Raw genomic sequence first — 23,080 nt, forward strand, 5'->3', positions numbered from 1 at the left:
TCGTGAAATATAAGGAAGGGAGACTTGCATGACAATGCTCCCAACTCCGATACTCTCTTTGCTGACGCCACTGCCAACAAAAATACCAGTTTCCATGTAAGGAATTTAAGGTCAGCCGACCTTAATGGTTCAAAAGGTGCCTTTTGAAGACACTCCAAAACCAGAGATAAATCCCATAGTGCTACTGGTTGTTTGTAGAGGGGCTTCAACCGAGACACCCCCTGCAGGAAGGTCTGTACTTCCGGTAATAATGCAATCCTTCTTTGGAAGTAAATAGACAAGGCAGAGATCTGTACTTTTAGTGACTGAAGGCTTAACCCGGAGGAAAAGCCATCCTGCAAAAACTCCAACAATTTTGCCAATTTAAAACGTGAAGTGTGTGACTTCTGTCTTTCACACCATCGAATATAGGTCTTCCAGACCCTATAATAATTGGCAGAAGACACTGACTTTCTGGCTTTTATCATTACCACCGCCTCTAAGAATCCTTTATTTCTCAAAATGGTGGTTTCAACAGCCAGGCCGTCAAAATTAATCGAGCTGAATCCCGATGGTTGAACGGTCCTTGTTTTAGAAGGTCTGACCTCAGAGGTAGACGCCACGAGTCCACAGACAATCTCTGAAGTCTCAAGTACCAGGACCTCCTTGGCCAATCTGGGGCCACTAAAATCACTGGGATTGCCTGTGCCTGTATCTTTTTCAATACTCTTGCCAGCATTGGAACTGGTGGAAAAACATAAAGAAGATTCCCCTCCCAGGGGATAGTCATGGCATCCACTGCTTCTGCTAGTGGGTCCCTCATCCTGGCATAAAACCTGGGTACCTGATGGTTGAACCTGGATGCCATCAGGTCCACATCCGGGGTTCCCCACCTCAAAGTAATCTGGTGAAATACTTGTGGGTTTAGGCTCCATTCCCCTTCCATCAGCTCCTCCCTGCTCAGGAAGTCGGCCTCTATATTCTCCACTCCTGGTATGAATATAGCTGATAATGCTGGAACATTCTGTTCTGCCCACAAGAAGATTCTGGACACCTCCCACATAGCCAGCTTGCTGCGTGTGCCTCCCTGGTGATTCAGATATGCCACAGCTGTGGCGTTGTCTGTCTGAATCCTTAAAGGGAGTCTCTGTAACCTGTCTCCCGCCAGAGAAATCACCTTCCACACAGCTCTCAGTTCCAAGATGTTGATCGGTAAGGCAGCCTCCTCTGGAGTCCACAAGCCCTGCAGACGCAGGTCCAAGACTACTGCCCCCCAGCCCCTGAGACTGGCGTCGGTAGTGACTACCAGCCAGCTCCAGGACTGCAGGGACCGACCCCACTGAAGGGAATCCACCTCTGTCCACCATTTCAGGGAGGATCAAGTTTCTGAAGACAGCACTATCTGTTCTGACTTCCTGACCAAGTCGTCAAAATGTTCCACTGGAACACTCAAGAGTGGAACCTGGCGAACTGTAACGTCTCTAAAGACGCCACCATCTTCCCCAGAAGCTTGAGGCACCTCCATACTGATGTGCTCCGAGAGCCGAGAATCTCCTGGACCAAGGCAGCCAGATCCCTGGCCTTTGCCTCTGGTAAAAATACCCGATGTAGGTGGGTATCCAGAACAACTCCCAGGAATTGGAGTCTCTGTGACGGCACCAACTGAGACTTTTGCAAGTTTAAAAGCCAGCCGTGAGCCTGCAAAAAACTGATGGCTTCTGCCAAGTGACTCTGCAACATGTCTGCTGACTCCGCTTTGAACAGCAGATCGTCCAAATATGGTATCACCGTGATTCCCCTCAGTCGAAGCACAGCCGCCATTACAGACATTATTTTGGTGAATACCCTTGGCGCTGTGGCCAGTCCAAAGGGCAATGCCTGGAATTGCAAGTGCAGGTCTCCTATCGCAAACCTCAACAGAGCCTGATGTACTGGGTGTATAGGGACATGAAGGTACGCGTCCTGGACATCCATGGATGCCAAAAATTCTCCCTGGTCCAGGCTTAGCATCACTGACCGTAGAGACTCCATTTTGAAATGGTCTACCCACAAATGGACATTTAGTGACTTTAAATTCAGAATCGGTCTGAAAGACCCGTCTGGTTTGGGCACCAGAAACAGAGTGGAATAAAAGCCTCTTTTCCACTCCGCTCTGGGGACCGGGATCACCACACCCTTCTCTAAAAGAGAGTGAGCCGCTCCCAAGAGAGCCGCACGGAGCCGAGCCTCCTTTGGTAGTGGTGTGGTAATGAATCTTCTCGGAAGAAGACCTTTGAAGGGAATTCTGTAACCCTGGGTTATAATATCTAATACCCAGGAATCCTGGTCTAACAATGCCCATGCGTCCCTGAACTGTGACAGACGCCCCCCCACCTTGACCACCGCCGGGCAAATCCCCTGGCAGTCATGCGGAGGGTTTGTCCTCTCATTTGGTGTTTGGTTTCTTATGAAAGGAACCAAATTTTGACTTTGGGGCCTTACCCCTGGAGGACTAAAACTTTCCCCTAAATGACTGTCCTCGAAAGGACGCACCTCCTCTAGGGGAGGGCCGAAAGGACGGCCTGAAAGCAGAAAATCTTGATGTCTGCTTGGCTGCGGGGGCAGGCAGGAAGGTACTTTTGCCACCTGTGGCCTGCTTAATAATCTCTTCCAGCTCAGATCCAAATAACAGCTTTCCCTTAAAAGCTAATGCCTCTAAGGCCTTTTTAGACTCAATATCTGCCTCCCAAGCCTTAAGCCAGAGCACTCTCCTGTCATTGACAGACACTGTGGAAACTCTAGCAGCCATTTTGAGAGCTTCCGCCTCAGCCTCCAGCACATACTCTGCTGCTGCTTTCAGCTTCTCCGCAAGCAACAACACACAAGGGTCAGCATGTAAAATGGTGCACAAATCATTAGCCCACACAATCATGGCCTTAGAGACCCAGGCTGAAGCAATCAGAGGACGAAGGGTGTATCCCACCCCTTCAAATATTGCTTTGAGGTTACCCTCCAGCTTTTTTGTCTGCGGGGTCCTTAAAAGCTGCTCCCCCTTGCACTGGTAAAACAGTAGCTTTTGACAAACGTGCCACAGAAGCATCAACCACTGGAACTTTCTCCCAGAGATCCGCATGACACTCAGGCATGGGGTACAGACTTAAGAATCTCTTAGGCATCAGCAGCCTTTTATGGGGCGTTTTCCAAGCCCCTTCCAATAAATCCTGTAACCCTTCATCTGAAGGGAAAGTAACAGCTTCCTTACGCTGCCATTTAAATACACCTTTTGCAGGAGTTTTATCTTCCACAGACAAATTTAACGCCTGTTTAACAGCAGTAATCAAATCCTCCACCCCTGCGGCTGAGGAATCTTCAGAATCATCACCCTGCTCCCAGGGAATGTCTGCATATGCTCTATCCTCTTCATCAACCATTAAAGGCAATGAGTAAGACCTTTTAGGGGTCCCCACAGCATCAACATCAATTTTGTCTAGCAATTCGCTAAACCTGTTGATCCCCTTTGCAGTATCCTGCATCACCTGTAGGAAAGCAGGATCTGCCTGGGTAAGAGGCAAGGAGCCAGAGGACTGCTGAGATGATGACATAGGTCTCTGAGAATCTACCCAGACATCACTCTGTCTGTCCAGCAATTGCACTAAAGCATTAACCGACCTGCCCAGGTCACTGGCCCACGCTGGTTCCAATTGCTCTACACTCTGGGGTTCACTCCCCATGGGTTTCACAGCAGCACAAGCAATACACAAGCCCCCCTTGGCCATCTGCTCAGGGATAAATTTCAGTGTACAAACACTGCAAGCGCTCAATGTATCTGGGGCTCCCTCCCCCAAAACCACAGACTGATGCACAGGCATGATGTTCACAATTAACACAGTCACAGCGCAAATGTACAGGCGTTTATCACAGAGCCAATGTACTCAGTCACTTAGCTGTCTGTAGTCTTCAGATAGGGAAAGCGATGCCCAGGAAATCCAATCACTCTGTCAGGATCTGTCAGCCAGCTCAGCTCCGCTGCAAGCGTTCCGAATGGTGCCAAAACAGAGTGAGGGAAGAGACCAAGTCCCTGCTGCTGCAGGGTCTGTGACTTTTGGCACCAACCACCCCCAGACAGCCGCTCCCTTAGTAGGATCTCCTAGTTCCAGTATCTCCCCCTCGGCTGGGGACCACTTGGAACATGCCTGTAACACACTGCTGTCCTCTCATATAGGAGCTCAGTGTGTAAGCTCCGCAGAAAATGGCCGCCGCCATCACGGAGCGCCTGTCCCCCATGATCCCCACCTAGCGTGAAGCCGGTTTCAGAGCGCTCCGGAGCCCAGGCAGCTTCTTAAAAGAAGCTATAAGCGCTGCACAGGGAGGCCAGACAGCGTCTCCCCTGTGCACAGCGAGCTGACAGGACGCGCTTCTGTCAGCTCCTGCTGCGCTAGCAGTGTGAGGATTCACTAATGAGAATCCTCATACTGTGCCTACCTAGCTAGAGTGAAAAGTTAATAAAATAATAAAAAACACTAACTACTCTAATTCTTCGGCTGCTCCCGCAGCCCTTTAGAATAGCACCCACTCTAGTGGGCACCTAACACGAACTGAAGAGTCTGGGATGCAGTAGGGGAGGAGCCTACCCTCTAAAGCTTTAGGATAGGTGCCTGGCTCCTTCGGACCCTCCTACATCCCAATGTTGAGCTGAGTCACCAGGACCATTGAAAGAGAAATATTATTATTACGTGTTTGATGACTGTGAATTCAGCCTATAATTCACTGAGATAATTAGCGCAGTGTTTCCTCCCCAAAAAATATTTGCATTCTGTTCAAGTCTTTGATTCTGAGTCACTAATTGTGGAACAGAACTAGATTAATTAGGTGTGTATACACTGACACATCAAATAAACCTGCAGTTTTTTTTCTTCATACAAATTAAAACATCTTTGAAAAAAATACTTACAAAAAATGTTTATGATCTATTCTTATTAGCACCCCCCTTTTGGTGTGTTTTAGACAGACAAACCAATTAACTGTTATTGCAACACATAGGCAGATACAGATGCATCCTTGAATGGACCATCTAGCCACAAAGCACCAAGCAGTGCAGAATGCCTGGCGTATTGAGATAGGTGTACCAATGATAGATGATTGAGTAACTGACAGTGTATGGCAAGTATGGCTAGCAATACATATAACCATGCTGTTTGAAATCATGTTAAACTAGTTCTAATTCATAACATACATTTATGCTTAAATGCAACAGATGCACTTACCAGGGTAAACCTCCAGCAAGTCTTTACTACGTGGTGCCAGTCTTTGCTGAAGAAGATTAATTTCCCTGCGAAGCAGCTTTAGACGCTTAGTGCGAGCACCGCTTGCTCGAACACTGCTCACAATGTCCAGTTTCTCTAAGAGTTCCTTCAGTTGGCATTCAAAGGATAGGTGGGCCCTGTTTTCAGGGAGCAAAAGCTCATCCACTAATAATAATAAAAAAAAGAAGCAAGCTTACTAAAATTTTTCATCTTTCTTATCATTATTTATTTTGCAGGAACAGTAAAATAATTTTAAACCTGGCTTACATTAAAGGCCCATACACACTAGGAGATTTTCATTTCAAAGAAATTTGCTAAAATCTATTAGTGTTCACTCTAGCACCCGCTATCTTTGAAAACCCATGCAGTTCCTGTTCCCTGCCTGGGGTGTCGCTGTCTGCTGTGGTGTTTTGGGGAAATAGCTACACACTGACCTATTTTCTCAACAATCAGGAGGGGAAAGACTTTGCTGAAAATCCTTCATTATAAGGCTAATTACATAATGGACTGGGTTTGAATTCCAAGGGTGGGAGCAGGGGCCATTTTATTCCGTGCATCTCAATTCTTGGGACCTGATTCAGTACTGATCACTTGGCTGCTTACATTTTGAGCCCAGTGATTAGGTAAATGCTGCCCCACCTGGTTGAAATCCCGCCCATATGGGGCGTGGCCTGGCTGCTGAGCTGAGAAGACGTGCATTGCAGGAGCTCAGCACCCTGCAACTGACTGAAACTTAATAAATTGATCTCCAGCACCTCCATGTCCCTCCTACTGACTCATCTTGGCCCCAGCACACGGTAGGCATAGCAGAGTAAGGTCTGCGGAATTGGGGAACCAAGCAGGAGGCTCCCGCAGATTGCGGCCTACTCTTGCTTCAGAAGCCGGGGGCTAGATTTTGCAGTTTACCCAGGCCGCACTTCCAGGGCCGTGGGAATCGGTCACGAGTGCGCCGGACCCCCCCTAACCAGCCTAACATCATTGGGTGGCTTCCCTGAGGTCCCCCAGGGCCCGTGGGCCCCCCCAATTAAGGAACTGACCCCCTCACACCTGTTAAAAGAGCCCAGCAGGAGCTCTTCTCACAGAGCTTTACACAGACGGCGGCCATCTTGGATTGGAAATATCAGCTTACAGTGTTATAGAGTGGGGATTCAGAGAGTCAGACCCAGGCTGGTCCAGGTCTGGATCCTCTGATCAGCTTCACTCTTCATCACCCCCCTGCCTTCAATGCTTCCATACTCCAGTGGAGTACTATGTTAAAAAGCTGAGATTATATTGGAAGCTCCTATTGATGTGTGATTAAAAAAGGGCACAGCACCACTCTATACCTACCGTGCTCCGGGCCCCCGTGTCCCCACCCCGCTGGGTATAGAGGCAACTCTTCCCCCCCCCCCGGAGACACCAGCTGCCTGGGTGCCGCCTGAGCCACCCTCCACACTGCTACCCCTCCTCAGGTCTCCCACGCTAAAGCCTACCAGCGGGACCTAATGTGATCGCCAATACTTCATGGCTACCTCTCCATGACGACTATAACCTACTCCCCTATGTGAACCTACATCTATTGCATGAACCCCTGGAGTGCCTGATCCCCATTCCCTACCCTCCAATATAAAAAGTGCCTGTTTCTACCATGCCTCCAAAGAAGCCCAAGGAGGGGGCCCCTACCAAGATCAATATGCCTGCTGGGAAACCCACACAGGCCCCTCTACTACAATCAAGCCCCCTGAAACAAGTGTTTGCCCCCCCGAGTGTACAAGCAGAGTACAGTCCCCCCCTCTGGAATAGCGGGCATAGATGCTGAATCCAATGAACCAGTGACAGTGAAGTCCCTCTGCCAGGTCTTCTCGGCATTCCAGGCCGAGCTGGCCAAAGACCTTAAAATGGCCATCCGTGAGGTAAAAACTGAACTAGTCGCGATTGGTGACAGAACAGACCAATTAGAGAGGAAAATGGAGGAACTGGTCACATCTCACAATGTTTTGGTGTCATCATATGACCGTCAGCAACTCGAGATGGAGCAGTTCAAATCCAAAATGGCCGACCTGGAGGACAGATCCAGGCGGAACAATATTAAGATCAGAGGCATCCCAGAGTCGGTGACCAACGCTGAGCTTGAAGGCTATGCCACAGCACTGTTCCGTCGGCTCCTACCCTCCGCTGACCCCAAAGATCTTCTAATAGATCGTATCCACCGTCTACCAAGACCCAAAGCGATCTCGGCCGACCTACCTAAGGATACCCTCCTCCGGGTCCACTTCTATACAGTAAAAGAACGTCTACTGAAGGCAGCCCGAGATGCAAAAACAAAGGACACACTCGGTGGCCTCCAAGTGTTCCAGGACTTCTCCCCTGCAACCCTAGCCAGCAGGAGGGCGTTTGCCCCTATCACCCAGGCACTCCGCAATCATGAGATCCGGTACCGCTGGGGGTTCCCGGTGAAGTTGATCATCACCCATGAAGACACGACATATACTGTATCATCACTAGATGCCGGAATGAAGCTCCTACTAGATTGGGACATTTCCACCACTGTACCTCAGGGGCAACAGCGCCCACAACCCCTTCGTGGGAATGGGCCAACACCTGATGACCGTTGTTCTTATACAGTCGTTCCTACCCAATACCTGTTACCCATGCCATCAGACCTCCACCACCTCCCCACTGTGGGTCGAGGCTTTAGCGATAAGTATCAGTTTTTATTACCTACTACTGGTGCAGGCCTTTAGGCACTGGGTCCAAGCTGCTCACTGTCTGTAGCAGCACACTGTTAGCGTGTTTAAGGTTTCGGTTTTCTCTATAGATTATAGCTCCCCACTGGATGGGGTTCTCCTTTTCTCCCTCCGTAACCTTAGTTAGAAGTATTTACTGTTATACCGTGTCTCTATGTTGCTTTTCCTCCTAGGTTCCTCAGGCGGACTGTTATATATAATGTTTTGTTTAGTTAACAATGTCGTTATTGGAGGGGTGGCCTAGTCTCCTGTCCTCTTCCCGCAAGATGCCAGGCCACCACCCCCAACCTCTCTGTATACTACTGCACGAAAACTCCTCCTTTTTCCCCTGCAGTAGTCGTGCGGGTCCTAGTGTATGGACCCTTCTGTTCTACCTTTCCCTATACCTCCCCTCCTATCTTTACTCTGTACTCCCCCCCCCCTCTCCACCTCTCCCCCATAGACTGCATACCTCCCATCTCACCCCCTCTCTCGCTTACCCGTTCATGGATGTATTTAGATCTCCTCTGCATTCTCTAATGCCCCGCCATGCCTAAGTTGATTTCCTTAAACGTTAAAGGTCTGAACTCTCCCCATAAGCGCAGAATGGCCCTGACATATTTCCACAAACAGAAGGCGGACATAGTGGCCATCCAAGAGACGCATTTTGCCTCGCCTCACCCCCCAACATTTAGGGACTCCAACTACCCGACCGCCTTTTACGCCAATGGCCCTTTTAAACGCAATGGTGTTGCCATTCTCTTTAACCGGCATACCCCATTTGTATGTCACTCCCAGACCGCTGACAAAAATGGCAGGTACTTGATCGTAACTGGCCTATTAGAGGACAGGCTGACTACGATTGTCTCTGTCTATGCCCCCAACACAAATCAGGTGGCCTTCCTCCGCAAGCTCTTTACTCTTGTACAAAAAATCACAAAAGGTTCTCTGATACTATTAGGAGACTTTAACCTGGTACTTGACCCCCGACTGGATAAATCCCTCCTTCCCTCCAGCCATCAATCCCACTCAGACAACCAATCGCTAGCCCTGCGTAACCTACTTTTAGAATTCGACTTGTATGACACTTGGAGAACAACGTACCCTACAGGGCGGGAATATACCTTTCACTCCCAAGTTCACAACACTTACTCGAGAATTGATTATATTCTCTGTGATAAGTGGACCCTCCAACACTCTGCAGGAGTTGATATCCTCCCCATAACGTGGTCGGACCATGCCCCCGTGGTATGGCAGTGGAACTTTCTGTCCTCTAGAATCCCCCCTAGGCCTTGGCGTTTGTTCCCCCACCTACTAACAGACCCTTCGGCCAAAAGTACCATTCTAAAAGCAATAGAATCATATATGTCCAACAATAAAGCGACAGACACCTCGGTGACCAATCACTGGTGCGCTTTCAAAGCGGTTACCAGAGGGGCTGCTATCCAGGCTGGAGCAACTCTGAAGCGTAAGGCCATCGAAACCCAAAAAGCCTTAGAGTCCAAACTACTTGACCTTGACGCTAGAAATAAGTCGACCCCCTCTAACTCCCTAAAGTTGGAGTTGGCCTCAGTACGAAGTCAGCTCCAGAAAATGCTCCTTGCCCGCACTCAATCAGCTTTAAATCGGATAAGGCATAGGTTCTATCTCGCTAGCAACAGGTCGGGCAGAATGTTAGCCCGAAAACTACGTGCCCAACATGCTAGAAACCGAATAAAATTTATCACCTCCCCTAATAAAGAGAAAATCCAAAATCCTAAAGACATCGCTGACCAGTTCGCTGACTACTACTCCAAACTATACAACCTCTCCATGGACACTTCCACGCCACAGCCCACCTCCACCTCTATCAATAGTTTCCTAGAAAACCTACACTTCCCTTCACTTTCCCAGGAACAACTTGACCTATTAAATAACAACAAAGCACCCGGACCAGATGGGTTCATAACAGACTTTTACAAGACCTTTAGCGATGTGCTCTCCCCCTACCTCACAGACCTGTTCAACGAAATCTCCTCGGTAGGGCATACCCCCCCAGAACTGTTAGAGGCCAGAATTGTTACCATCCCGAAACCCGGTAAGAACCCAGCCTTGTGCCAAAACTACCGCCCAATAGCCCTATTGAATAGTGACATCAAAATCTTTGCCAAATTAATAGCATCCCGAATTAATCCCTTCTTACCCTCGCTGGTACACCCGGACCAGACGGGGTTTGTCCCAGGTCGTCAAGCCCCGGACAATACACGGAGAGTATTTAACTTAATAGATTCATTGTCTGCAGATCAAGATCTTCTCCTCATCTCACTAGATGCCGAGAAGGCATTTGACCGACTTAACTGGCAATACATGCGGGAAGTTTTATCTCGCTTTGGTTTTAAGGATCGGATATTGACATCAATTATGTCTTTATATAGCTCCCCCTCGGCCCGGGTGTTCAGTAATGGCTTTCTCTCCTCCCCCTTTAATATCACCAATGGCACAAGACAGGGATGCCCACTCTCACCCCTAATATTCGTCCTTTCCATTGAACCATTAGCTATGTCCATCCGTAACAACCCTGACATTCCTGGCCTTCGAGTGGGCACCACCGACCATAAACTAAGCCTCTTTGCGGACGACGTGCTACTATTTGTGACAGACCCTATCCATACACTCCCACACATCCACGAGACATTAGACTCTTACAGCGCTGCATCCTACTACAAGCTCAATACATCCAAGACTGACGCATTACCGATCAACCTTACAGACCACCTTCCCTTACTGAAAACCACATATACCTATAATTGGCAAGACACCTCTATAAAATATCTAGGCATCCACATCCCTTCTAACATGACAGCTGTATTTGAGGCTAACCTCGCCCCCCTTCTAACCTCCCTTGCATCACTAATCAGATCATGGTCAGCATACGAAATCTCATGGATGGGTAGGATGGCAGCATTCAAGATGTCGCTCCTGCCCAAACTAATGTACTTGTTTCGCACCATCCCCTATATTTTCCCTAAGAAGTCCATGCAACAAGCTACTGCTATTCTGACGAAGTACATTTGGTCATCTAAAACCCCCGCTATTGCCCGCTCCAAAATGTCAATTCCAAGGGCATTCGGAGGACTGGACCTCCCAGACTTGTTTCAATACCAAATAGCCTGTCTTCTTGCCCCATCTAAACACTATTTTGAAAGCCCCTCACCTAGGACCTGGGTTGATATTGAACAATATCACTCCCCTAATATTCCTCTCTGTGACCTTCTTAAGGGAATGGGATCGTTTTGCCGATGAACACAAATTCGAGTGTATTTATGTCGACCCCGTTAGTTCGATAGGATAGTTTTGTCGAATGTGTATACATCGAACGTAGCATGTAATCGAACCAATAAATTTCGAAGCATGGTAGATCGAATGTTTAAAATATCGAACGGTTACAGGTCGAATTGTCTCTATGTCGAACTTTTAAGGTCGAACATTAAAGTTGTCGACCGTTGTAATGTAGACTACTCAATTTATCGAAGTTAATAATTGATCGACGTGTACAATGTAGAAGTAATTTTACTTCGATAGCATAGTGTTCGAAAAATATTATATCGAACACATTGTTATCGAAAAATTCAATATCGAACGGTAAATGCAAGAATTTACATTACATCGACACAAATATACCGAAAATAACTAAGTCGACTATCGTTACATCGATACATTGTTATATCGAAAAGAGTTCAATCGAAAGGTTTTAAATCTAATTTACACACATTACACCCTCACTCATCATTGTCAATACCCTTTTGGTGGGCACCCTCACCCCAGACCTGCACCCATAATGTTCTACCCGTCTAAATCCGCACTGTCCAAACTGGCCCAACCCCCCGTCTGTGCAGACGGCAAGATCCGTGTAGCGCCCTGCCTTCTAACGTCTGCATTTACCGTGGCACCACAAGTCCCACAATGACCTGCCAATGTTCTGCCCTGCACTCCCTCACCTATTACCCCCTCACCCATCATAGTCTATACAATGTTGGTGGGCACCCTCCCCCCCATAAATCCGCACTGTTCAAACTGGCACAACCCCCCGTCTGTGCAGACGGCAAGATCCGTGTAGCGCCCTGCCTTCTAACGTCTGCATTTACCGTGGCACCACAAGTCCCACAATGACCTGCCAATGTTCTGCCCTGAACTCCCTCTCCTATTACCCCTCACCCATCATAGTCTATACCCTGTTGGTGGGCACCCTCCCCCCATAAATCCGCACTGTCCAAACTGGCACAACCCCCCCCCCCGTCTGTGTTACCGTGGCACCACAAGTCCCACAATGACCTGCCAATGTTCTGCCCTGAACTCCCTCACCTATTACCCCCTCACCCATCATAGTCTATACCCTGTTTGTGGGCACCCTCCCCCCATAAATCCGCACTGTCCAAACTGGCACAACCCCCCCGTCTGTGCAGACGGCAAGATCAGTGTAGCGCCCTGCCTTCTAACGTCTGCATTTACCGTGGCACCACAAGTCCCACAATGACCTGCCAATGTTCTGCCCTGAACTCCCTCACCTATTACCCCCTCACCCATCATAGTCTATACCCTGTTGGTGGGCACCCTCCCCCCATAAATCCGCACTGTCCAAACTGGCACAACCCCCCCGTCTGTGCAGACGGCAAGATCAGTGTAGCGCCCTGCCTTCTAACGTCTGCATTTACCGTGGCACCACAAGTCCCACAATGACCTGCCAATGTTCTGCCCTGAACTCCCTCTCCTATTACCCCTCACCCATCATAGTCTATACCCTGTTGGTGGGCACCCTCCCCCCATAAATCCGCACTGTCCAAACTGGCACAACCCCCCCGTCTGTGCAGACGGCAAGATCAGTGTAGCGCCCTGCCTTCTAACGTCTGCATTTACCGTGGCACCACAAGTCCCACAATGACCTGCCAATGTTCTGCCCTGAACTCCCTCTCCTATTACCCCTCACCCATCATAGTCTATACCCTGTTGGTGGGCACCCTCCCCCCATAAATCCGCACTGTCCAAACTGGCACAACCCCCCCCCGTCTGTGTTACCGTGGCACCACAAGTCCCACAATGACCTGCCAATGTTCTGCCCTGCACTCCCTCACCTATTACCCCCTCACCCATCATAGTCTATACCCTGTTGGTGGGCACCCTCCCCCCATAAATCCGCACTGTCCAAACTGGCACAACCCCCCCCGTCTGTGCAGACGGCAAGATCCGTGTAGCGCCCTGCCTTCTAACGTCTGCATTTACAGTGGCACCACAAGTCCCACAATGACCTGCCAATGTTCTGCCCTGAACTCCCTCTCCTATTACCCCTCACCCATCATAGTCTATACCCTGTTGGTGGGCACCCTCCCCCCATAAATCCGCACTGTCCAAACTGGCACAACCCCCCCGTCTGTGCAGACGGCAAGATCAGTGTAGCGCCCTGCCTTCTAACGTCTGCATTTACCGTGGCACCACAAGTCCCACAATGACCTGCCAATGTTCTGCCCTGAACTCCCTCTCCTATTACCCCTCACCCATCATAGTCTATACCCTGTTGGTGGGCACCCTCCCCCCATAAATCCGCACTGTCCAAACTGGCACAACCCCCCCCCCGTCTGTGCAGACGGCAAGATCCGTGTAGCGCCCTGCCTTCTAACGTCTGCATTTACCGTGGCACCACAAGTCCCACAATGACCTGCCAATGTTCTGCCCTGAACTCCCTCTCCTATTACCCCTCACCCATCACCACAGTCTCTATTAGTGGTCCCTCCGTCTCCCTAGCTGCACCCACTATACACGCCACGAGCAAGCACCCTAAAACACCCATTACTAGTTACACCATAGTTAATGTTTATATGGCCCCCAAAGCACTGTGTATAGATGGTTATTGGACCATAGTGTTTATTTGTAGAACTACATGTTCCATAATGTCTTGCCCTTACGCTTGCGATTCCATCTACCAATGTTTTTTTTTCTATGTCATTTTTTTTTTTATCAGTTGGCAGTTGTGTGTTTAACCTTTGTGAAACATGTGATATTGTTACATAGTGTTGTTTCCGGACAGGACTTCATAAACAAGCAACAAACATCCCACTTTTTCCCGCCATCATACTGCGCCAGTCACGTAAGGGTTCTTAATGAATTTTTTAAATCATCAAATCAGCATGCTCTCAGTATAATGTGCTGACAATAAGATGTCCAATTAATACATAGCAATGTTATGATGAAGGGGGAGCTATTGTTTCCCGCACTTTTTACACTTTATAAACCCTGAACCTCCCGTGCTTAGTCGCCATTTTGTTGAGCTTGCTGCCTGGCTGTATTAGTTTGGCTGCTTTCTCATATAATTGGCTTGCGTACTTTGGCTTTCCAACTCCTGGAGGAGCGCTATCGTCAGCTGAACATTGTTTTGAAGACGACTGGAAGGAGTTGGGAGGAGTGACCGGACTACGCGGAGGACCCCGATGTATTGCAAATCGTGAGGAAAACTGATGTCCTCCAGGGTGGTGGGCTCGGCTGGGCAATCAAGGCGCCTTACCCTTTTGACGATTTGGCGAAGGGATTCCCGATTGGGCAAACACATGGCACTCGTTGAAGGCATATCCGCAGTGACGTTTTGAATTATTTGTGAAGGTTCCTCTGTGGTATCCCTGGCACGTCGCTTGACTGCTGCCTTTGCCACGGCAACAATTGACTTTTCAGGTCTGGGTGCATGGGTATGCTCTCCGTGCCTGTTTAATTGATGTACTCCACCAAAGATCGTAGTTTTGGCATAGCTTGAACAAGGGGCTGTAGTTTTCTCTGTGCAATGCCAATAGACGACGTCTCCAACCTGCTTGTTCTTAGACATAAGATATCCATTGATGTTCAGTAGCAGTCCTCCTCTCTGTGAAGGTACGAAGGTAAATGCCGGCATTGATTCAGCAGATGTCGATGGTGCTGATGTTGATGCTGCTGCGGATGAAGTCGCTTCCTCTGCCATCTTCGAAGAAATAGCTGTAGCTGTAGCGTACAACAAGGAATAATTGACACTAAAGTTCAATTATGATGCGGGGACAGGTTAGGTGGCTACTTTTATTGTCTTGAAAATGGGCGTTACTCTTTAGAGATAGGATTAACAAAAGTTATCCAATTAAAACCTTTCAATTCAAAAAGTGGGCTGGTTTAAAAAGAAGTGGGATGGATTGGCATTAGCCATTAACACGTGTACAGGAACGCATAATGTTATGATATTTTGTAAAATTATAGGAAAAATTATTGCCTATCATTTGGATGGGCAAATGAGGGTGAAACATGGTTGAGTGATGATGCCAGTCATAAATTCCAAAAATATATTTAAGGGGTGAGAATGCGGGTATCGATGCCAGCATGGAAATGGGCGCTGACAACTCAAGGCTGCAACACTAGCAGGTCATTGTGGGACTTGTGGTGCCACAGTAAATGCAGACGTTAGAAGGCAGGGCGCTACACGGATCTTGCCGTCTGCACAGACGGGGGGTGTTGTGCCAGTTTGAACAGTGCGGATTTATGGGGGGGTGCCCACCAACAGGGTATAGACTATGATGGGTGAGGGGGTAATAGGTGAGGGAGTGCAGGGCAGAACATTGGCAGGTCATTGTGGGACTTGTGGTGCCACGGTAAATGCAGACGTTAGAAGGCAGGGCGCTACACGGATCTTGCCGTCTGCACAGACGGGGGGGGTTGTGCCAGTTTGGACAGTGCGGATTTATGGGGGAGGGTGCCCACCAACAGGGTATAGACTATGATGGGTGAGGGGGTAATAGGTGAGGGAGTGCAGGGCAGAACATTGGCAGGTCATTGTGGGACTTGTGGTGCCACGGTAAATGCAGACGTTAGAAGGCAGGGCGCTACACGGATCTTGCCGTCTGCACAGACGGGGGGTGTTGTGCCAGTTTGAACAGTGCGGATTTATGGGGGGGTGCCCACCAACAGGGTATAGACTATGATGGGTGAGGGGGTAATAGGTGAGGGAGTGCAGGGCAGAACATTGGCAGGTCATTGTGGGACTTGTGGTGCCACGGTAAATGCAGACGTTAGAAGGCAGGGCGCTACACGGATCTTGCCGTCTGCACAGACGGGGGGGGTTGTGCCAGTTTGGACAGTGCGGATTTATGGGGGGAGGGTGCCCACCAACAGGGTATAGACTATGATGGGTGAGGGGGTAATAGGTGAGGGAGTGCAGGGCAGAACATTGGCAGGTCATTGTGGGACTTGTGGTGCCACGGTAACACAGACGGGGGGGGGTTGTGCCAGTTTGGACAGTGCGGATTTATGGGGGGAGGGTGCCCACCAACAGGGTATAGACTATGATGGGTGAGGGGGTAATAGTTGAGGGAGTGCAGGGCAGAACATTGGCAGGTCATTGTGGGACTTGTGGTGCCACGGTAAATGCAGACGTTAGAAGGCAGGGCGCTACACGGATCTTGCCGTCTGCACAGACGGGGGGGTTGTGCCAGTTTGAACAGTGCGGATTTATGGGGGGAGGGTGCCCACCAACAGGGTATAGACTATGATGGGTGAGGGGGTAATAGGTGAGGGAGTGCAGGGCAGAACATTGGCAGGTCATTGTGGGACTTGTGGTGCCACGGTAACACAGACGGGGGGGGGGTTGTGCCAGTTTGGACAGTGCGGATTTATGGGGGGAGGGTGCCCACCAACAGGGTATAGACTATGATGGGTGAGGGGGTAATAGGTGAGGGAGTGCAGGGCAGAACATTGGCAGGTCATTGTGGGACTTGTGGTGCCACGGTAAATGCAGACGTTAGAAGGCAGGGCGCTACACGGATCTTGCCGTCTGCACAGACGGGGGGGGGGGGGGGTTGTGCCAGTTTGGACAGTGCGGATTTATGGGGGGAGGGTGCCCACCAACAGGGTATAGACTATGATGGGTGAGGGGGTAATAGGTGAGGGAGTGCAGGGCAGAACATTGGCAGGTCATTGTGGGACTTGTGGTGCCACGGTAACACAGACGGGGGGGGGGTTGTGCCAGTTTGGACAGTGCGGATTTATGGGGGGAGGGTGCCCACCAACAGGGTATAGACTATGATGGGTGAGGGGGTAATAGGTGAGGGAGTGCAGGGCAGAACATTGGCAGGTCATTGTGGGACTTGTGGTGCCACGGTAAATGCAGACGTTAGAAGGCAGGGCGCTACACGGATCTTGCCGTCTGCACAGACGGGGGGGTTGTGCCAGTTTGAACAGTGCGGATTTATGGGGGGAGGGTGCCCACCAACAGGGTATAGACTATGATGGGTGAGGGGGTAATAGGTGAGGGAGTGCAGGGCAGAACATTGGCAGGTCATTGTGGGACTTGTGGTGCCACGGTAACACAGACGGGGGGGGGTTGTGCCAGTTTGGACAGTGCGGATTTATGGGGGGAGGGTGCCCACCAACAGGGTATAGACTATGATGGGTGAGGGGGTAATAGGTGAGGGAGTGCAGGGCAGAACATTGGCAGGTCATTGTGGGACTTGTGGTGCCACGGTAAATGCAGACGTTAGAAGGCAGGGCGCTACACGGATCTTGCCGTCTGCACAGACGGGGGGGTTGTGCCAGTTTGAACAGTGCGGATTTATGGGGGGAGGGTGCCCACCAACAGGGTATAGACTATGATGGGTGAGGGGGTAATAGGTGAGGGAGTGCAGGGCAGAACATTGGCAGGTCATTGTGGGACTTGTGGTGCCACGGTAAATGCAGACGTTAGAAGGCAGGGCGCTACACGGATCTTGCCGTCTGCACAGACGGGGGGGGGTTGTGCCAGTTTGGACAGTGCGGATTTATGGGGGGAGGGTGCCCACCAACAGGGTATAGACTATGATGGGTGAGGGGTAATAGGAGAGGGAGTTCAGGGCAGAACATTGGCAGGTCATTGTGGGACTTGTGGTGCCACGGTAAATGCAGACGTTAGAAGGCAGGGCGCTACACTGATCTTGCCGTCTGCACAGACGGGGGGGTTGTGCCAGTTTGGACAGTGCGGATTTATGGGGGGAGGGTGCCCACCAACAGGGTATAGACTATGATGGGTGAGGGGGTAATAGGTGAGGGAGTTCAGGGCAGAACATTGGCAGGTCATTGTGGGACTTGTGGTGCCACGGTAAATGCAGACGTTAGAAGGCAGGGCGCTACACTGATCTTGCCGTCTGCACAGACGGGGGGGTTGTGCCAGTTTGGACAGTGCGGATTTATGGGGGGAGGGTGCCCACCAACAGGGTATAGACTATGATGGGTGAGGGGTAATAGGAGAGGGAGTTCAGGGCAGAACATTGGCAGGCAGGGCGCTACACGGATCTTGCCGTCTGAACAGACGGGGGGGGTTGTGCCAGTTTGAACAGTGCGGATTTATGGGGGGAGGGTGCCCACCAACAGGGTATAGACTATGATGGGTGAGGGGGTAATAGGTGAGGGAGTGCAGGGCAGAACATTGGCAGGTCATTGTGGGACTTGTGGTGCCACGGTAACACAGACGGGGGGGGTTGTGCCAGTTTGGACAGTGCGGATTTATGGGGGGAGGGTGCCCACCAACAGGGTATAGACTATGATGGGTGAGGGGTAATAGGAGAGGGAGTTCAGGGCAGAACATTGGCAGGTCATTGTGGGACTTGTGGTGCCACGGTAAATGCAGACGTTAGAAGGCAGGGCGCTACACGGATCTTGCCGTCTGCACAGACGGGGGGGGTTGTGCCAGTTTGGACAGTGCGGATTTATGGGGGGAGGGTGCCCACCAACAGGGTATAGACTATGATGGGTGAGGGGGTAATAGGTGAGGGAGTGCAGGGCAGAACATTGGCAGGTCATTGTGGGACTTGTGGTGCCACGGTAACACAGACGGGGGGGGGTTGTGCCAGTTTGGACAGTGCGGATTTATGGGGGGAGGGTGCCCACCAACAGGGTATAGACTATGATGGGTGAGGGGGTAATAGGTGAGGGAGTTCAGGGCAGAACATTGGCAGGTCATTGTGGGACTTGTGGTGCCACGGTAAATGCAGACGTTAGAAGGCAGGGCGCGACACGGATCTTGCCGTCTGCACAGACGGGGGGGGTTGTGCCAGTTTGGACAGTGCGGATTTATGGGGGGAGGGTGCCCACCAACAGGGTATAGACTATGATGGTTGAGGGGGTAATAGGTGAGGGAGTTCAGGGCAGAACATTGGCAGGTCATTGTGGGACTTGTGGTGCCACGGTAACACAGACGGGGGGGGGGTTGTGCCAGTTTGGACAGTGCGGATTTATGGGGGGAGGGTGCCCACCAACAGGGTATAGACTATGATGGGTGAGGGGTAATAGGAGAGGGAGTTCAGGGCAGAACATTGGCAGGTCATTGTGGGACTTGTGGTGCCACGGTAAATGCAGACGTTAGAAGGCAGGGCGCTACACTGATCTTGCCGTCTGCACAGACGGGGGGGTTGTGCCAGTTTGGACAGTGCGGATTTATGGGGGGAGGGTGCCCACCAACAGGGTATAGACTATGATGGGTGAGGGGGTAATAGGTGAGGGAGTTCAGGGCAGAACATTGGCAGGTCATTGTGGGACTTGTGGTGCCACGGTAAATGCAGACGTTAGAAGGCAGGGCGCTACACTGATCTTGCCGTCTGCACAGACGGGGGGGTTGTGCCAGTTTGGACAGTGCGGATTTATGGGGGGAGGGTGCCCACCAACAGGGTATAGACTATGATGGGTGAGGGGTAATAGGAGAGGGAGTTCAGGGCAGAACATTGGCAGGCAGGGCGCTACACGGATCTTGCCGTCTGAACAGACGGGGGGGGTTGTGCCAGTTTGAACAGTGCGGATTTATGGGGGGAGGGTGCCCACCAACAGGGTATAGACTATGATGGGTGAGGGGGGTAATAGGTGAGGGAGTGCAGGGCAGAACATTGGCAGGTCATTGTGGGACTTGTGGTGCCACGGTAACACAGACGGGGGGGGGGTTGTGCCAGTTTGGACAGTGCGGATTTATGGGGGGAGGGTGCCCACCAACAGGGTATAGACTATGATGGGTGAGGGGTAATAGGAGAGGGAGTTCAGGGCAGAACATTGGCAGGTCATTGTGGGACTTGTGGTGCCACGGTAAATGCAGACGTTAGAAGGCAGGGCGCTACACGGATCTTGCCGTCTGCACAGACGGGGGGGGTTGTGCCAGTTTGGACAGTGCGGATTTATGGGGGGAGGGTGCCCACCAACAGGGTATAGACTATGATGGGTGAGGGGGTAATAGGTGAGGGAGTGCAGGCAGAACATTGGCAGGTCATTGTGGGACTTGTGGTGCCACGGTAACACAGACGGGGGGGGTTGTGCCAGTTTGGACAGTGCGGATTTATGGGGGGAGGGTGCCCACCAACAGGGTATAGACTATGATGGGTGAGGGGGTAATAGGTGAGGGAGTTCAGGGCAGAACATTGGCAGGTCATTGTGGGACTTGTGGTGCCACGGTAAATGCAGACGTTAGAAGGCAGGGCGCGACACGGATCTTGCCGTCTGCACAGACGGGGGGGGGTTGTGCCAGTTTGGACAGTGCGGATTTATGGGGGGAGGGTGCCCACCAACAGGGTATAGACTATGATGGTTGAGGGGTAATAGGTGAGGGAGTTCAGGGCAGAACATTGGCAGGTCATTGTGGGACTTGTGGTGCCACGGTAACACAGACGGGGGGGGGGGTTGTGCCAGTTTGGACAGTGCGGATTTATGGGGGGAGGGTGCCCACCAACAGGGTATAGACTATGATGGGTGAGGGGTAATAGGAGAGGGAGTGCAGGGCAGAACATTGGCAGGTCATTGTGGGACTTGTGGTTCAAAGGTCAGTGCGGACATTTGACGGAAGGGCGCAAGATGGAACTTGCCGTCTGCATAGGCGGGGGGCTGTGTAATTTGCTGTGTGGGCAGGTCTGCACAATGCAAGAGTGATTGTCGGTATGATGTTCGACGTATTGTTGTTCGAAAAGATAATGATCGAAGCTGTTTGCTTCGATAAAAAGGCTATCGAAAAATGAGGTAATCGACTTAAATCTGTTCGATGTAAATTGCTTCTATCAAATGTCAATCGAAGTAATTGGTAATCGACTTAAATCTGTTCGATGTAAATTGCTTCTATCAAATGTCAATCGAAGTAATTAATTTCTACACAATGACATCGATAGTTTAATATTCGCGTTAAATGTATTCGATGTAAATAGTTTCGATATAAATGTTATCGAAGTTACAAATTTCTAGTTAGGTTTTTCGATGTAATAATTTTCGAGTTCATAGCATTCGAAAAAACCCGTGTTCGAGTTGATAGCAATCGAAAAACCCCGTGTTCGACATTACATAAATCGGTAAGTTATGTGTTCGGTGTATTGTGGTGTTCGATAAAGTAATGTTCGAAGTAGAATGCATTTCGATGTATGTTTGATCGATGTGATGTAAATGTCGATGTGTTTTGATTCGGTGAAATGAGTTCGATGTAAATGTATTCGATGTGATGTCGTTCGCTAAAACGCCCGTATCCCTTCTTAAGATACCTAAACACATCAGACCCCCATTGCCCTCCCTTCTGCCAACGACTTCCGCTACTCTATATGCATGGGACCAATTACTTTCCTCCCTACGCGCCTCATCTTCCCTTATCAATACTCTCCCTATCACTACCGTGTCTAGGCTAATCCCTAACCTCAACTTGTCCCTCTGGAAACACAGTGGGATCACTTCCCTGGGGGATGTAGTAGACACTAATAAAATCCTCCCCTTCTCTTTCCTCCAGGAAACATATTATCTCCCCCCTCATGAGTACCTCCACTACCTGCAGGTAGCACACTGGTGGAACTCTCACTTCTCCAAACGCCCCCCCCTGGACCCCCGTCACCAGACGGTCCTCTCACGACCCTCCCTGACACTCTCCAAAGGGGACATCTCCTTTTGGTACGACACCCTGATAACCCCTGTAGAGTTCACCAAAACATCGGCCCATAGAAAATGGGAGGCGGACCTGGGCATCCAGCTCTCCGCCCCCCAATGGCGTAAGATTTTCCTATCCTCATACACAATGTCTCGTTGCCTCAACCACTCGGAGATGCATATCAAATTGATCAATCGCCTCTACCTAACTCCAGACCGCCTCCATACCTTTTGGCCAACATGCTCAAATATGTGCTGGCGACAGTGTGGTCATATAGGTACCATTCATCATATCTTTTGGTCCTGTCCCAAACTTAGGGCATACTGGGGTGAAGTCTTTAAATTGATCTCTGAAGTGATTCAGCTAACCCTCTCCCCTGACCCCCTCCTAGCCCTATTCCATGTATACCCACAGGACCTCCCGACAGGGAAAACATATGTCTTAGGACATATCCTCATAGCGGCAAGGGCAAATTTAGCTCAACAGTGGAAGCAGCCTTCCCCTCCCCTCCTTCTTCAGGTTATTCTAAAGACGAACCATCATTTCTACATGGAGACCGTTTTTCAACCCTACTCTCCCAAACCCTCCTCGCCCACTCCAAAGTGGGCTCCCTGGTCCACTTACACAACTGTGAGGGAGGGCACTAGATTCTTTCTCCCGATTGTGCCTGATCAATCAGCCACCCTTAGTCTGAACGAACCCCCTGATTCAGACCCTCCTTCCCCCCCAGTCTCTATTTAGGGATGTTAACCCTTGGTCTATGTTATAACTGATTTTGTGTTGTTATATTTTTGTATAGCTCGCTCTGTGCAGCGACATATTATGTTTGTTTTGCCTATGTGTAAAATTCATTGTGTAAAAAACACTGCTCTATATTGTCCGTGGCCCAGAATGCAGTCTCCCCCCCCCCTACCCCCCCTCTTCATTTCTGTACCCCATATAAAAAACTTGTGTTAATAAAAATTTATTGATGGAAAAAAAAAGAAATCCCGCCCATATGCAAGGCTACAATTTCATTTGCAGCCATGCATGTAAGGAGAATGTAAACATTGCTGTCCTGCACATGTTTACGTTACTGACTATTAATATACAGACCCCCCTTTTTCGTTTTATTGGGTCCCTTAAAGGTTCCCACTGGGAGCTGCCTTAATATACTTTGTTTTTTATTAAATCCACCATAAATAGTTGCGCCTGATTTTAGTGTTGGCGCCGTGAAACTACAGAAGTACCCT

At 50.1% G+C, this 23,080-nt stretch overlaps 1 protein-coding gene across 1 annotated transcript in view; it reads right to left on the reverse strand.

The window, feature by feature from the left end:
• The window catches only part of LOC146060209 (bromodomain and PHD finger-containing protein 3-like), a 587,893-nt gene that overhangs the window by 97,440 nt on the left and 467,373 nt on the right, over window positions 1-23,080 (reverse strand). Inside the window, 1 exon segment of the mRNA XM_083173193.1 lies at window positions 5,223-5,426. Within this exon segment, the coding sequence (XP_083029319.1) occupies window positions 5,223-5,426 (204 nt within the window).

This window comes from Crinia signifera, chromosome 2 (assembly GCF_055691185.1).
Source record: "Crinia signifera chromosome 2, ASM5569118v1, whole genome shotgun sequence".
Taxonomy (NCBI): Eukaryota; Metazoa; Chordata; class Amphibia; order Anura; family Myobatrachidae; genus Crinia; species Crinia signifera.